The 15542-nt window shown below is 46.8% G+C and overlaps 1 protein-coding gene across 1 annotated transcript in view; it reads right to left on the bottom strand.

Annotated features, from left to right (window-relative positions):
- Positions 1-15542, bottom strand: part of MYO18B (myosin XVIIIB) — a 221672-nt gene that overhangs the window by 78359 nt on the left and 127771 nt on the right. Inside the window, exons 32-33 of the mRNA XM_065889514.1 lie at positions 13039-13143; positions 4095-4247 (exon numbers count right to left, since the gene is read on the bottom strand). Coding sequence (XP_065745586.1) covers positions 4095-4247; positions 13039-13143 — 258 coding nt within the window. The remainder of the gene's footprint in view (positions 1-4094; positions 4248-13038; positions 13144-15542) is intronic.

The raw sequence follows: 15542 nt of genomic DNA on the forward strand, positions 1-15542 counted from the left end.
GGCCTAGAATCCTGCTGGCTTTTTTGGTTTGTTTTGCGGTACACCCGTTGCGGAGCACAGGCTCCGGATGCGCAGGCTCGGCGGCCATGGCTCACGGGCCCAGCCGCTCCGCAGCATGTGGGATCTTCCCGGACCGGGGCACGGACCCATGTCCCCTGTATAGGCAGGCGGACTCTCAACCACTGCGCCACCAGGGGAGCCCCTGCCGTTTTTTTTTACAAGCACTTCTGACCGTGCCCTTCCCTGCTCTGTAGCTCTCTATGGCTCCCTATCACCTTTGGGATAAAACCCAAACCCCTTAGTTGGGCTCACTAAACCATTCACGAGCTGACTCTAGCCTCGCTGACCGACATTACCCTCCCTGCCCTTCCTCGGGGAACGCTGCACACCAGCCACACTGGGCCAAGCGTTAGATGCTCCCTGTCTTCTCCCGCCCCCGCCCTGGTGCTCCCTCCCACAACGCCCATGTGCGTCTCACCCAGCCAGCCATTCGTTCCCACCTTTAAGCAGACAGCTGAAGCCACCAGCTCCTCTCCCACAGCTAAATCAAGGGCATCCCCTTCACCTAAACCCCAACATTCCGCCAGGAAAGATCTCATCACCCTGCTGGCCGCAGTCTGCTCCTAGGTCGGCCTCTTGCCTAGACTGGGAGCCCCTCTCGGGAAGGGTTCTTCCTTATCCCCGCAGCCTGGCCTCGAATTTGTCCCGAGTGGACACCTTATCAGGATCTGCTGAACGCACACAGTTCACTAACAGGTGCTTTCAAACGCATTCCCTCATCTTTGCCCTCAGAGAGAAAACCTTTCTCTAGGTTACCCGGCACCATGGTTAGCGAGCTGTAGAGGCTGCAGAGGGTGTTCAAGCTTCTCAAGCCTTCGGGGGCTAGACCTCATCGCCCCCGACCCCCACAGGCGCCTGGGACACGAGGCGATGACGATGCTCCGCTTCGGGACAAGGGCTCACAGAGGTCCTGTCACACGGCGAAGGTCACGACATTAGCAAGTGCAGGATCCAGTTCTCCTGATTCAATATTTAATGAATTGTAAAACTGGTTGAACTAGGCTCTATCATACTAATATAACCTCACCATCAGTTTTCTCATCTGCAAAATGGGCCTATGCCATGGAACTTGAAAGTGTGTTTTGAGGGGTAAACGAGGCCCATGATTCCCAGATGGTGGTCCTAAGACCAGCACTGGAATCCCCTCATGTGACTGTTGAAAATGTAGGTCCTGGGGTTTCCCTGGTGGTGCAGTGGTTAAGAATTCGCCTGCCGATGCAGGGAACACGGGTTCAAGCCCTGGTCTGGGAAGATCCCACATGCTGCGGAGCAACTAAGCCCGTGCACTACAGCTACTGAGCCTGTGCTCTAGAGCCTGCAAGCTGCAACTATGGAGCCCACGTGCCACAACTACTGAAACCCGCGCTCCGCAACAAGAGAAGCCACCGCAATGAGAAGCCCGTGCACCGCAACGAAGAATAGCCCCCGCTCGCCACAACTAGAGAAAGCCCACACGCAGCCATGAAGACCCAATGCAGCCAAAATTAAATTAATTAATTAAAAAAAAATGTAGGTCCTGGGTCTCAATTTGAAGAAAAAACGAGGAGGGGGGCCTGTAAATCTGTGATTTTTAAACGGTACTTAAGTTATCGGACGTGCAGCCAAGTTTGGGGATCCCGAAAATTCCAAGGAAAAGCCTGATACACAGTAGGTGGTTGAAAAATGTTAACATCGTGGGTACAGAACTGTCAGCGCTGGCGGCATTAAGACATACGCTGCTGTGTGCTGTTGGGTAAATTACTCAGCCTCTCAGAGCCTGTTTCCTTATTAGTAAAATGGGTCAAAAATAGCAATAGCCACCTCCTAGGGTTCTGGTGAGGACGATCTAAGTAATGCACTTCCAGCCGCCACACCGACCACCTGCCAGTCCTGTCAGCTCCAAACCAGCCCCCACTTTGCCTCCTCTCACCATCCCCACAACCATTTAACCCAGGAGACCCTCTCCTCCAGCCTAGAGAGGTACTCTAGCCTAATGGCATGCACTCATCCCTCCTCAATCCCTTCCCCACACAGAGGAGTGATCCTCTGAATCCGATTATGTCACGCTCTGCTCAAAACGTCCCGACGGCTTCTCATCACCCCCGGGAATAAAATCCAAACCTCCCAGGCCCCGCACGTTCTGGTCTCTGCCTGCTTCTCCTTCTCCCAGGGGAGTTTAGCTGATCACCCAAGCTAAATGAGACCCCTTGCAATTCCCTATTCCCTTTATTATTTATAATAACCCCACTTATTTCCTTTACTACCTGAATTAAGGTGTGGGATATTTCTGTTTATTTGTAACATTGTTTGCTTGTCCTCTTTTCCAGCAGACGTCGGTTTCAAAGGGGGAGGACCATGCCTGTCTTACTAACCGTAATATACTTAGACCTAGCACATCACCTGACACTCAGTAGATGCTGCATAAATACTGAAGGAAGGAATGAATGGAATAGTCCAGCACCATACCCAGCAATGAAGACACAGCCGGCAGCAAAGTTAGCTCCCTCTCCCTTCCCCCCTCCCGTCTGCTCTCCCTGCCTCTGTCCCTGGAGGCTTCAGGTAAAGGACAAATACCGTACATGGGAGAGGAGAGACAGCAATGCCCAATGTCATCGCTACTTTATTTGATTAGCTCTGACTCTGGCAGGCAGGACACGTGTGCTGGGAGCCAAAGCAACTGTACCCTGACCTCTGGTCCACACGATCCCATCCTTATAACAATTTCCATGACAACAGCAACAGAAAGCCAAGGCTGTGAATTCTCTTTGATAGGAACTGGATGCAGAGATGGGGAAGAAGGACTTTCAAAAGAATGAAGCTCTTTGATTCAGCTCAAGGCGCCTTCACTAAATACCACTATTTTCCAAGAACACACATTTTAACCCTGCAGAGGGAGATTTCTCATGAATAATAAAAAAAGAAAAATGAAAAGAGGAACAAACAAAACCACTGTGGTTCCTTTTCAAGAACGTTCACCTACGGAGAGAGGGAGACTTGGATGGCATCAGGAATATTTTGATGAAAGACAGGCAGAATACAGGGCCTCCTGCCAAGGGGGCCGCATGAACCCAAGATGCCTGAGTGGTGGCTGAGTGCTCAGACATCCTGACTGCCTGACAGAGGAGGCTCAGGGTCCTCCATCCACCTGGTCGGTCAGACAGACAGGAAGACGCAGGGTGAGGCAAAAGAGCTCCCAGATTCTGCAGTTAGAATCACGAGCCCTGGATTTGAATCCCAACCCTGCCACCTACCTGCTGTGTTACCTTGGGTGCATTGCTTCCCACCTGTGGACAGAACTTTCCCATCTGTTAAATGGGCACAATATCATTTGCTCTCCCCCAGGGGTACCACGAGGACTGAGGGAGGGGACACATTCAAGTACAAGTGATTCTAATGTTCTGACATGGCCATGAAATGAGTGACCAACTGTCCTGGTGTCCCAGGGGCTGAGGGCTTGCCCGGGACATGGGACTTTTAGCACTAAACCGGGACAGTCTGAGCCCATCATGTCTCCTGAGGTGCTCAGCTCCCTCCTGGCCTCACCTCTCATCCGCCTCCCGTTCTTCTCTGAGGCAGCCAGGGATGGTGGGGCCTGAGGACCTGGGTTTGAATCCCGACTCTGCCACCCTCTAGCTGTGGGACTCTGGGTGAGTCACCTCTCGTCAATGGAGATGCTGATCCTCATGCAGGATCTGCACCATCTGTTTCACATCCAGCCCCGCTGGTCACCACGTGCACACGCACGCACACAGGCACGCGGGCACGCTGCACGCAGCCATTCTGCCCCAGGGCCCTGATCTGCCCAAGGACTCAAACTCACTCTGCCTCAGCCCTAAAGAAGGGAACAGGACTCCTAAGTCATTTATAAACCCCCTTCCTCATCTACCATATCCATGTGAACCATCCAGCCCCGCAATGCCCTCCACCTCCCCGCAGGTCTGTGAAAGTCAGACATCCGGGCTGTGGCCACGCCCATCTGGGTGGGAGAACCATTCTCCCCCTGCTGGCCACAGCATCCCCCCCATGGGGTTCTGAGAGGACCCCGTGACACCCACCTGGCTTTGCACTTTCTCCAGCTCCTCCTTGCTGACTGACGTCTTGCTGTCCTCCATGGTCCCCAGCAGGAGCTGCACGTCTGACAATAGTGCATGAGTCCTTCTGAGGTCCCTCCGAAGACGCTTCTCCACATCAAAGTCCCGATGGCCGATCTGGAAGCCAAGGGAAGGCTCTCGTGAGCTAAGGTGACAAAGTAGTGGCCAGGGTCCAAGTCCTCTGGAACCTGGCTCCCTGAGTTCAAATCGTGCCTCCACCACTCACACTGTGTGACCTTGGACAAGACCTTTCTCCTCCCCAAGCCTCAGCCTCCTCATTGGCAAAACAAGAATGGCAGCATTATCTCTGACAAAGGAGGCAAGAATATACAGTGGAGCAGAGACAGCCTCTTCAATAAGTGGTGCCGGGAAAACTGGACAGCTACATGTAAAAGAATGAAACTAGAACACTCCCTAACACCACACACAACAATAAACTCACAACGGATTAGAGACCTAAACGTAAGGCCAGACAGTATCAAACTCTTAGAGGAAAACATAGGCAGAACACTCTATGACATAAATCACAGCAAGATCCTTTTTGACCCACCTCCTAGAGAAATGGAAATAAAAACAAAAATAAACAAATGGAACCTAATGAAACTTAAAAGCTTTTGCACAGCAAAGGAAACCATAAACCAGACCAAAAGACAACCCTCAGAATGGGAGAAAATATTTGCAAATGAAGCAACTGACAAAGGATTAATCTCCAAAATTTACAAGCAGCTCATGCAGCTCAATATCAAAAAAACAACCCAGTCCAAAAATGGGCAGAAGAGCTAAATAGACATTTCTCCAAAGAAGATATACAGATTGCCAACAAACACATGAAAGAATGCTCAACATCATTAATCATTAGAGAAATGCAAATCAAAACTACAATGAGATATCATCTCACACCGGTCAGAATGGCCATCATCAAAAAAATCTACAAACCATAAATGCTGAAGAGGGTGTGGAGAAAAGGGAACCCTCTTGCACTGTTGGTGGGAATGTAAATTGATACAGCCACTATGGAGAACAGTATGGAGGTTCCCCAAAAAACTAAAAATAGAACTACCATACGACCCAGCAATCCCACTACTGGGCATATACCCTGAGAAAACCATAATTCAAAAAGAGTCATGTATCACAATGTTCATTGCAGCTCTATTTACAGTAGCCAGGACATGGAAGCAACCTAAGTGTCCATCAACAGGTGAATGGATAAAGAAGATGTGGCACATCTATACAATGGAACATTAGTCAGCCATAAAAAGAAACGAAATTGAGTTATTTGTAGTGAGGTGGATGGACCTGGAGTCTGTCATACAGAATGAAGTAAGCCAGAGGGAGAAAAACAAATACCGTATGCTAACACATATACATGGAATTTAAGAAAAAAAAAAAGTCATGAAGAACCTAGGGGTAAGACAGGAATAAGGACACAGACCTACTGGAGAACGGACTTGAGGATACAGGGAGGGGGAAGGGTAAGCTGTGACAAAGCGAGAGAGTGGCATGGACATATATACACTACCAAACGTAAAATAGATAGCTAGTGGGAAATAGCCGCATAGCACAGGGAGATCAGCTCGGTGCTTTGTGACCACCTAGAGGGGTGGGATAGGGAGGATGGGAGGGAGGGAGACGCAAGAGGGAGGAGATATGGGGATATATGTATATGTATAACTGATTCACTTTGTTATAAAGCAGAAACTAACACACCATTGTAAAGCGATTATACTCTAAGAAAGATGTTAAAAAAAAAAAAAAAAGGCAGCAACCACACCGGGCTGCTGTGGAAATTAAAGAGGTGCTTAGCCCACAGCATGACTCGTAGTAAAGGCACAACAAATCTGAGCCGCTGTCATGACTGCTATCACAGCCTGTAAGGACGCAAAGTGATTCTGTCTCATAATCTGTACCACAGCCATCACCCTGCAAGAGCTTACATGTCAGGCGAGGCCCTCTGCTGACGGAAGTCAGGACAGCAGTTACCCTGGAGGGGCAGTGACTGGGTAATACAGGAGTGGGGGCTTGTTTGTGGTGTTAATCTGGGTGCCGGCTTTAAGAGCTGATGCAAATTCAATGAGCAGTACAGGTGGGATAAGGTGTGCTTCCCTGCATGTATGTTACACATCAGTAAATGGTATTAGAAATACCTGTGCTGCTTTTGAAGGTCTAAACCAAGCTTTTCTGTCCCTTGAGCAGGTCTCTTTTGCTAGTATAAAGACAGGCCATTTTCTGCAGAGGAACCTTGCCCAGAGGTCCCTCCCCCAGGATCCTGTCCTCCAAGACAGTAGTCACGTGGCTCCTGAAGAAGCCGCAGCCTGGACTTGGCACGGGGAGGGCGAATTTGATTCGTTAACAACTCCCAGTGGCCAACAGTACAGGCTGAGACAAACCAAGGGAGGTGCAGAATCAGGTAGGGGCCCGATGAAACCCTGACAGCCCATGGTCTCCCCTAGAAACAGAACACCTACTTCAAAAGCATTGGGGTTAATGTCTCTGAAAGAAACTAACAGCCCCTTTCTCTGCAGGAGACCCGAGGAAGGAACATGGCACCGCTCGTCAGATGGGGAGTTTTCAAGAAAATGGGGTGCAGGTGTGTCATCCACGGAACCCAGTTTCTACACCCCTGGACATCTGTGCCTCCACACCAAGTGCGACCAATTCCTGGATGCTCAGAATACCCTGGAATATTCTAGAAAGAACTTGGGATTTAGAATGAGGTGGCCCAGGCTTGAAACCCTGGCTCACCACTTGCTGGTGGTGGGACTGAGGCTGAGTCATGCCACCTCTCAGAACCTGAGTTTCCTCGTCTATAAAGGAAGAGGTAAAAAAAGAAAAAAAAAAAAATCTCTAACCTCCATATTGAGATAAGACAAGGATCAGATGTGATAATGGATCGAAAAGTACTTTGTATGCTGTCAAATGCTTTACAAATATAAATGATTATGAGTACTGTCTGATGACCTGGAATGTATTCCTGTAGACTTTGTGTTATTATTCTACTGCCAGTTCTGAATTCTTTGAAAAATGTGTTGGTTCTTAGAATATAGCCTCTTAGTTCTCAGATTTATTGCTTTGTTAAGTTTAAAGTGCTGAGGTGTTGTGAGTGTGTATATATCTCCTCCTGAGCTGAGGACTGGGCATGGTGCCAGGCCCTTTGTCACATATTACTGCATTTTACTCCTGTGGTAGTCTCTTTAAAATGCCATTATTATTATTGCCTTTATTAAAATAGTAATAGCTTACACTTTGGGTTTGCTAAGTGTCAGACACTGTTCTAAATGCTTTACGGGTATGAACACATGGAGTCCGCACGGTGAATCTATGGGGTGTGAAGTATTATGATTCCCATTTTATGGATGATGAAACTGAGGCTTACAGAAGTGAAGCAGTTTGCCCAAGATCACACAGCTAATCGTAAGTGGCAGAGTTAGGATATGAACCCAACTTTTCTGACTGCAAAGAGGTAATTTTAGTAAAATATACAATAAAAGAGGTTAAGTTTTGCTCTTCAATTAAAAAAAAAAAAAAAAGGGGTGTTATGAAGGCACAGAGGAGCATCTAAGCCAAGGCTGGGATGGGACCAGACACAGTCTCAAGTAAGCAGGAGCTAGTTAGGTGAGGTGCAGGAAGGGACACAGCTGAGAAACCATCCTGAATATGCGGTTCTGGGTGATTAGCATGAGGGTATAAAACACAGGGATGGGGCAAGTCACAGAATGAGAGAAGTTCCCTGGGGCCAGCTCACGTCTTGTGAGCTGTGTGGAGCTCTTCAGTATGTACTGTCATAGGGAAATGGAGGCACAACCGATAAAACAGAGAGGGTAAGTGATCAGCTCAAGGCCACACTGCTCCTAAGTGGCTACCCAGGGACTGGAACCCAGGCAGCTCAGTAGTAGAATTCAAGTCTCTAACCACTGTACCAGAGTGCCTGGTGAAATGTGAGCCGGGACATCTTAACTCGAGAGCCCAGATTCTTTGCCATGATTACACTCAAGCAACGTGCTTTTGCACCTTCCTCATTTTTGTATCTGCTCGTGCTCTGCACACATCCTAAGTGTGGGGCAGGTCAGCATCAGGGACATTCAGGATGACCCCATCCTTGCTGCCAGAAAGACCCTGAAAATGCTGGCACCATCTCCTTTCCAGAGGGATCACTGCAAACAAATTCACAACAAAACCTCAGACCAAGTCATCCTCCCCTTCATAATAAATTGCTACGCAAGAGGAGGGGAAAAAAAAAAACCCAAAACTCATTAGGTTAATGGGAAATAAATGTCATTCTGCAAGTTTACATTTTGCAGCACAAAGATTCAAATTTAGATAAAGCTAGTGAATAATTAACCAATAAAACCAAATGATGTTTAGTGTTGTTGTGGGAAACTGTTCCAACCTGGGTTGTTTCACCATTTATCATTAAGGGTAAATTGTTTGGGGCAGTTGTTCAATGTCTGTCATCAAAGAACTCTCTAAGCACTTTTAACAAATGATCTAAAAATGTTATTAGGGGTAATCAAGCCACTTTACAGATGGGGAAATTGAGGCTTAGAGAGAGAACATTATGTAGCTAAAGCTTGCACAGCGAATTAATGGCAGATCTGGATTGCCTGATAACGTTAGGAAAAAAGATGGTCCAGAAAAGGATAATTCTAGTTAACTAAACCTTAATCACTTTTTAAGCAGCATGGTGTTAGATTTAATTTTAAAAAATACAGGTTTTCAAATAATATATTGATAGACCTCACTTCGAATTCACGTAGGCCACTAATAACCTATATGATCTTGGGCAATGTGCTTTACCTTTTGAGCCTCACTTGTTTCATTTATATGAAGGAACTGATAGTATCTAATAGAACAAAAGAGATCATAGAAGACATTATCAATCTACCCCAAAGCAGGAAAGGAATAAAGGAAGAAGCAAAGAAAGGGGGCAATAAACCAACAAAACTAAACACAAAAGAATAGAAATAATTTCAAATATATCAGTCATTATATAAATGTAAATGAACTAAATTCTCCAATGAAAAGTAAGAGACTAAAATATTGCATTAAAAAGTATCCATCTGTTTAAGGGACATACACACAGAGAAAGGTTAAAAACAAAGAGATAAAAAAGGCCTTGCGGGCAAACTAAAAGAAATTGCACAAAATAAAATAAGGCAAAAATAATTCACAGAGAAAAAAGGGACACCATACAACAATTAGAAAAGAACAATGTACAATGTGCCAAGGAAATAAAACAATAATAAACTTAAATGCACCTAAAAAAAAACCTCAAAATATATAAGAGAAAACTATAACACAATTATAAGCAAAGTATATCCCCATGTACCACTATAATTAATAGAAGTATACAAAAATATTCTATTTATGAGAGGCACAGAAACTACAAGATTCCTAGAAGTAAATCTAACAGAAAAGCTCAAGACTTATATGGAAAAAAAAAATAAAATATACAATAAAATATTTATTATTATAAGGTATTAATTTATAAAAATAAAATATATTTATGAAAGCCATAGATACATGAAGAAACACAGCATGCTCCTGATTGCAATACTTCAATACTAAAAAAATATGTCACTTGTTCCCAACTAACTTACAAACCAATGCATTTGAAAATCCCCACCAGGCTTTGTTATGGAATCTCAATAAGAAGATTAAAGGATCGAAAATAGATAAGACAATTTTAGAGATGAGAAAGATAAACTGTTTACAAGTTATCAAACCCAGCCAGTAAGACCACATGGTGCAGGAACTGAAGAATAAACCAATTAAACAAAATGGGTAGCCCCAAAACACAGCCATACATATATGGAAATTGTAGAAAAAATTACTCACGAAATAAAACAAAGGTGGTCTATATTGGGAAAATATAGATTCCTACCTCACACATACCAAAATAAAATCTAGGTGGGACTTCCTTGGTGGCACAGTGGTTGGGGGTCCGCCTGCCAGTGCAGGGCACATGGGTTCGAGCCCTGGTCCAGGAAGATCCCACATGATGCGGAGCAACTAAGCCCGTGCGCCACAACTACTGAGCCTGCACTCTAGAGCCCGTGTGCCTGGAGTCCATGCTCCGCAACAAGAGAAGCCACCACAATGAGAAGCCCGTGCACCACAACGAAAAGTAGCCCCCGCTCGCCACAACTAGTGAAAGCCTGCGCGCAGCAACGAAGACCCAACGCAGCCAAAAAAAAATAAATTAATTAAAAAATAAAATAAAATAAAATCCAGGTGGGTTAAAGGCCTAAAAATCCTCAAAACTTTAGAAATTTTCAGAAATATGGTGAAAGATCTTTATGAACTCTGTTAAGGAAAGAAATCTTAAAAGAATCAACCATAACTGATGAATATGACTATATAAAAAACACTTTCTATTAAGTAAAAAACATTATAAACAAAGTGAAACGATTATCCATAGAGTAGGAGATATTTGCACAATATACAACCAAAAGTGGATTAGCATCTTGGATAAGGATCGTGAATAATGAATAGAAAAGAAAGGTGAAGACAAAACACTATAAACAGGCAACGCACATAAGAGAAAACCATAATAAACGTGAAAAATGCACAACTTCACTAGTCAGGAGGGACAAGCAGTACAACTTAACACTCAGTAACAGGTAAAGATCTTTAAATGTCTGACAGTGCCACGTGTCGGGGGAGGATGTGTGGTAGCAAAGAAAAAACTGCTGGTGACAATGTAAACCGCCACAATCACTTTGAGGAACAATCTGGGCAACATCTAATAATTCCAAAATGGTACATTCCTAACAGCCAGCAATTCCTCTTCTAGATCCATGCCCTGGAGGATCTCTTTCCCACGTGCACAGGGAGACATGTATAAGAATATGCGCTGTAGCTCTGCGTCCTAGAATGGAAACAGCTAAACATCCAACAGAAGAGTAGGATTAGAGAAAATGGATACTGTGTAGCAGTTAGAAAAGAACAGATTAGAGCTACACGTATTATCATGGAGGAATCTCAAAAACAGCAAAACCAGAGTGCAGAAGGGGAGCAGTGGAAGTAAAGGCAGAATCGCACGTACTGTGTACAGTTAAAGTTCAAATACACACGCAGGGGAATCAAAGCCTCCAACCTCAGGAGGACGGTCCCCTCTGGGAGCGAAGGACGAAAAGACGGAAGGATAAAGGGATGGGAGATGAGGAACAGAAACCAAGGGGCCACCAACTGTTTTTGAAGTGCTTTGCTTCCTTAAAAACATCTGAATCTGATGCGGCAAAATGTTAATTTATGTGAACCCCGTCCTCCTGGCGCACAAGCATCAATGACACTGTCTGTTCTACTCCCCGTGTGTTTGGCAAATGTCTTCCTAAAACATTTAGAAGTACCCAATGTGACGCTATTCAAAGGCTCCAGCTTGGTGACTCACACAAAATTAGCTTCTCATTCACTTAAAGTTACCTTCTCCTTGCATGTGAAACTTAAAATGTTAGCAATATTTATAAAATCCTTTCTTTACTGGATTAATTCCTTTGTTTTCTTAAACAGACCATGCTGGATAGAAGGCAACCTTTCTATCCAATGATACTTTCCAAGTATCATACTAGAATCAAATCCTGGGATGTTCTCTCTCGTGCTGATGCCAAAGGGAGAGGAGCCTCAGTGGCTCTGCACTCTGGCCCCAGTTTGCTTGGCTGAAAATCCAGGAAACCCGAAGAAGGAAGATCATGCAGTTCTCCCACTGATGTCCTCAGCTTCCGACTCTCACTCTCATGGCTGTAGGGGTCCCGCTCTAGAATTCACTCATTTACTCAATTTAAAAAAACAAAACAAAACATAGTGAGCACCTATTTGTTCGAAGCCTGGCTGCCCTGGATGACCATTTGGAGGGGGCCCACATTCCTCTGTGAACAAGAGGAACGACTGTGGGAAGGTTATTGACAGCAAGATTGTTACTAATTAAAAGATAATGAACACAAGTTAAGCAGATACATTAAAAAACACTCCTATGATATTTAAAAAGAAACAATGGAAGCCACCAGCACTCCTCTCCAACGTCGGGGTTTCATGGAGGAGCTATTCCCCCCAACTCTGATACCGGGAGCTGGCTCTGGGCGCTGCTGGCTGCTTCCTTCACAGCAGTGGTTCCTGTAAAGAGGGAGGTTGATTGTGTCCTGGAGGAACATGTGGTAACGTCCGTAGACACTGCTGATTGTTACAACTGAGGGAGACGCTTCTGGCATTTAGGAGGTGGAGGCCAGGGATGCTGCTCAACAGCCTACAATGAGACAGCGCCACCTCCCCCCAGCACCCCGCCCCCCGCCCCAACCCCGGCCGCCAACAACAAAGAATGATGCAGCTCAAAACGTCTGCAGTGCTGCAGCTGACAACCCTGGTCTACGGCGACGACGGCAAAACCCCACAAGGCTCTGCTCTCCAGCAGCTCAGAGCAGTTCATTAGATCACGCAAAGCCAAGGAGACAGAAGTGGCCCAGCTAAGGGTCCAAAGCGTCACTGGCCTGACTCTGCCTTCAGCAAAAGTTTATTCTCACGAGGCCAGCTCTGAGCACAGCAGCCATTCACAGTCACCCCGTCAAAGCAAAGGCTGTCTATACTCTCACCCCGACAGCGGCTGAAGGCAAGGCGACCTCGTCTGTCATGTGTGGCTGGGCCCGCTCTCTTTACTCTCAAGGGTCCTTCCAAGAACCCTGCTGTGTGAAGACTCCCCCCCACGGAAGGTCCCCTCTGAAGAGGCAGTGAGTGAGGGCAGAGACAGAATTGGTGGAGAAGAAGGCGCCTGGGAGGAGCAGGTGGAGGCCAGCTGAAAGGTCTACCTGGGCTGGTCCTAAGACCCCTCCAGATGGTCTCCCCACGAATCAGCTCTCTAACAGGGCCCCCAGAGGCAGGGAATGCGCTTCCCAAATGCCTGCTGGTGTCTCCCTCTTACCTGATCGCAGAGGGTTCCGATCAAGCCTTCTAAGTCCTGCTTCTCATGGAGGACCATCTGCTTCTCCTCATATTCTTGCTCCAGCTGCATTTCCAGTTGGCGGAGCTGTGGGCACAAAGGGCAGATGCAGGCATAGGATACAAGAGCTCTACCCGACAAACCCCACGAGGCAGGGACCCTCTGGAGGATGGGGTGGGGGAGGTGGAGTTCATGGCCCCTCGCCCAGTTCCACAACGGCTCACCTAGCAGTTAGGAGGGGGTGTCTCTGTCAGAGAACCTGGGAGCCTAAAAGCTCAGGAGCAGGACAACTATGGGGAGAGCTGGCCAATTACCGGGAGCCCCCTGCCATTCACTGTGAAGTCCCCGCCCCCAGTTCCCTTCCCATTTCCTAACACAGGTCTCCTTCCTCTGCCACGACCCAGCTTGAAGAGTTACAAGTCTTGGCACTCTGACTTTTTAAGACTCTGCACAACATTGTATCCAGCATAATAAGGTGCGTTCACCTCGCTTACTAAGTACACGGTGACGCAGCAAAAACAAAAACTGTTGCGTTTGAGATTATTTGGTGTTTGGACTGCAGGTTTGTCTCTCCGAAGTTCCTAATCCCAATGCAGTATTATTTGCCGATGGGGCCTTTGGGAGATAGTGAGGTTTAGATGAGGTCATGAGGGTGGAGTCCCCATGCTGGGATTAGTGCCCTTATAAGAAGAGACACCAGGGACCTTGCTTCCTCTCTCTCTCCACTGTGTGAGGACACAGCGAGAAGGCAGCCGTCTATCTACAAGCCAGGAGCAGGGCCCTCACCCCACACCAAATCTGCCAGCACCTCGATCTTGGACCTTCCAGCCTCCAGAACTGTGAGAAATATATGTTTGTTGTTTAAGCTCCCCCCACCCCAAGACCCCAGCCTATGATATTCTGTTATAGCAGCCCAAACTGACTAAGACCTTTGGCTACAAGCAGCTCATTTAGTTTACAATTGGCTCTGATTTCTCGGTAATCACCCAGCAATGGCAGGCACTCCCTGCTAAAGTGGACGCCCCACTATAACGGTGCTTTGCACATCCTCTTCTGCACCGGACTCTCTCACCCCTTCCTCGTTTCTCCATCCTGTGCTCTCAATGACCTTTCACAGACGGGAAAACTGAATCAGAGAGCGGTCCTGAAGCATAGACTCCTACGTCAACTGCTGCTGAGGACAGTCAGCATTCTGTCTCCTGGCCCCAGCTCTTGTGCCACACCAGACAGCCATCAGCATTCCCGCCCAGGTCTCTAACGATTGATTTCCTGCCATGGTGAGAGACAGACTGAGCAGAGCAGTCACTAGATGTGCAGTCAAGGTTAGTATTTGTGATAGAGAAAAACTCCTTTCTCTGACCTCCCCCTCCCCCTTTATAAATCTGTCCATGGAAAAGCCTCAGGAGCGTCTGTCTGGGTCACATCTCCAACTCGTCAGGGTCCTGGCTCAGGGCACTCATGATGCTCTGAGGCACTCTTGGAATGCACTAGAAATTGTGCTCCCTTCACCTGAGGGCACATGGGCAGGGACTGGGGGCTTCCATCTCCTGACCCACGTAGAGACAAAAAGGACTGATGTATGGTCATTTCACAAGAAAGTTCGTTTCAAAATTTTCTTTTAAGAGTGAGAGACACAAAGCGCTCTGCTCACACCTGCTTAAGATGAAGACTGCAAAAGTGAAACTCGTTTTGGAAAATATACAATAAAAATTATGCATCAAGCAAGGCAAATTTTTCTGGAGTGTGTTCTGTAGAACATTTCCACATAGTGTTCACACGTACACTGTGTGTGTGTGGTGGGAAGGGAGGGAAGTCCATGCTAGAATAAGTGTGGGAGCCACTGAGTTAATAGGGCCTTCCATGCAGTACTTATCAGAGCCTTTGGTGAGTTCATGTGCAGGAAGTGCTAAAGGATGCAGCACCGCCCAAGGTTGACTTCTGTCAAGTGCTTTCTAAATGGCCTTCCATAGTCCAAACATTTGCAAAATTAAAAAACTTTTTTTTTTTTTTGCAGTACGTGGGCCTCTCACTGCTGTGGCCTCTCCCGTTGTGGAGCACAGGCTCCGGACGCGCAGGCTCAGCAGCCGTGGCTCACGGGCCCAGCCGCTCCGCGGCATGTGGGATCTTCCCAGACCGGGGCACGAACCCATGTCCCCTGCATCGGCAGGTGGGCTCTCAACCACTGCGCCACCAGGGAAGCCCCTAAAAAAAAACTTTTAAAATCTAGTTATTTTGGTTAAGAGATTGGGCTTTGGAGTCAGACAGACCTAAGTTCAAGTCCGAGCTCGTTTACTTCCCAGTGAGGTAACCCTGGGGAAGACCCTTCACCTTTGGAACTCTAGTTTCCTCATCTGTAGAACCAGGACTATAAACCTTACAGAGCTCTTACGAGAATTAAATAAGCTGACAGACGTAAAGAACCCAGCCTGAAACATGGTGCCCACTGGGTATTCAAAGAATCTCATTCGTTTCTCCCAAATATGCAA

Source organism: Phocoena phocoena, chromosome 13 (assembly GCF_963924675.1).
Source record: "Phocoena phocoena chromosome 13, mPhoPho1.1, whole genome shotgun sequence".
Classification (NCBI taxonomy): Eukaryota; Metazoa; Chordata; class Mammalia; order Artiodactyla; family Phocoenidae; genus Phocoena; species Phocoena phocoena.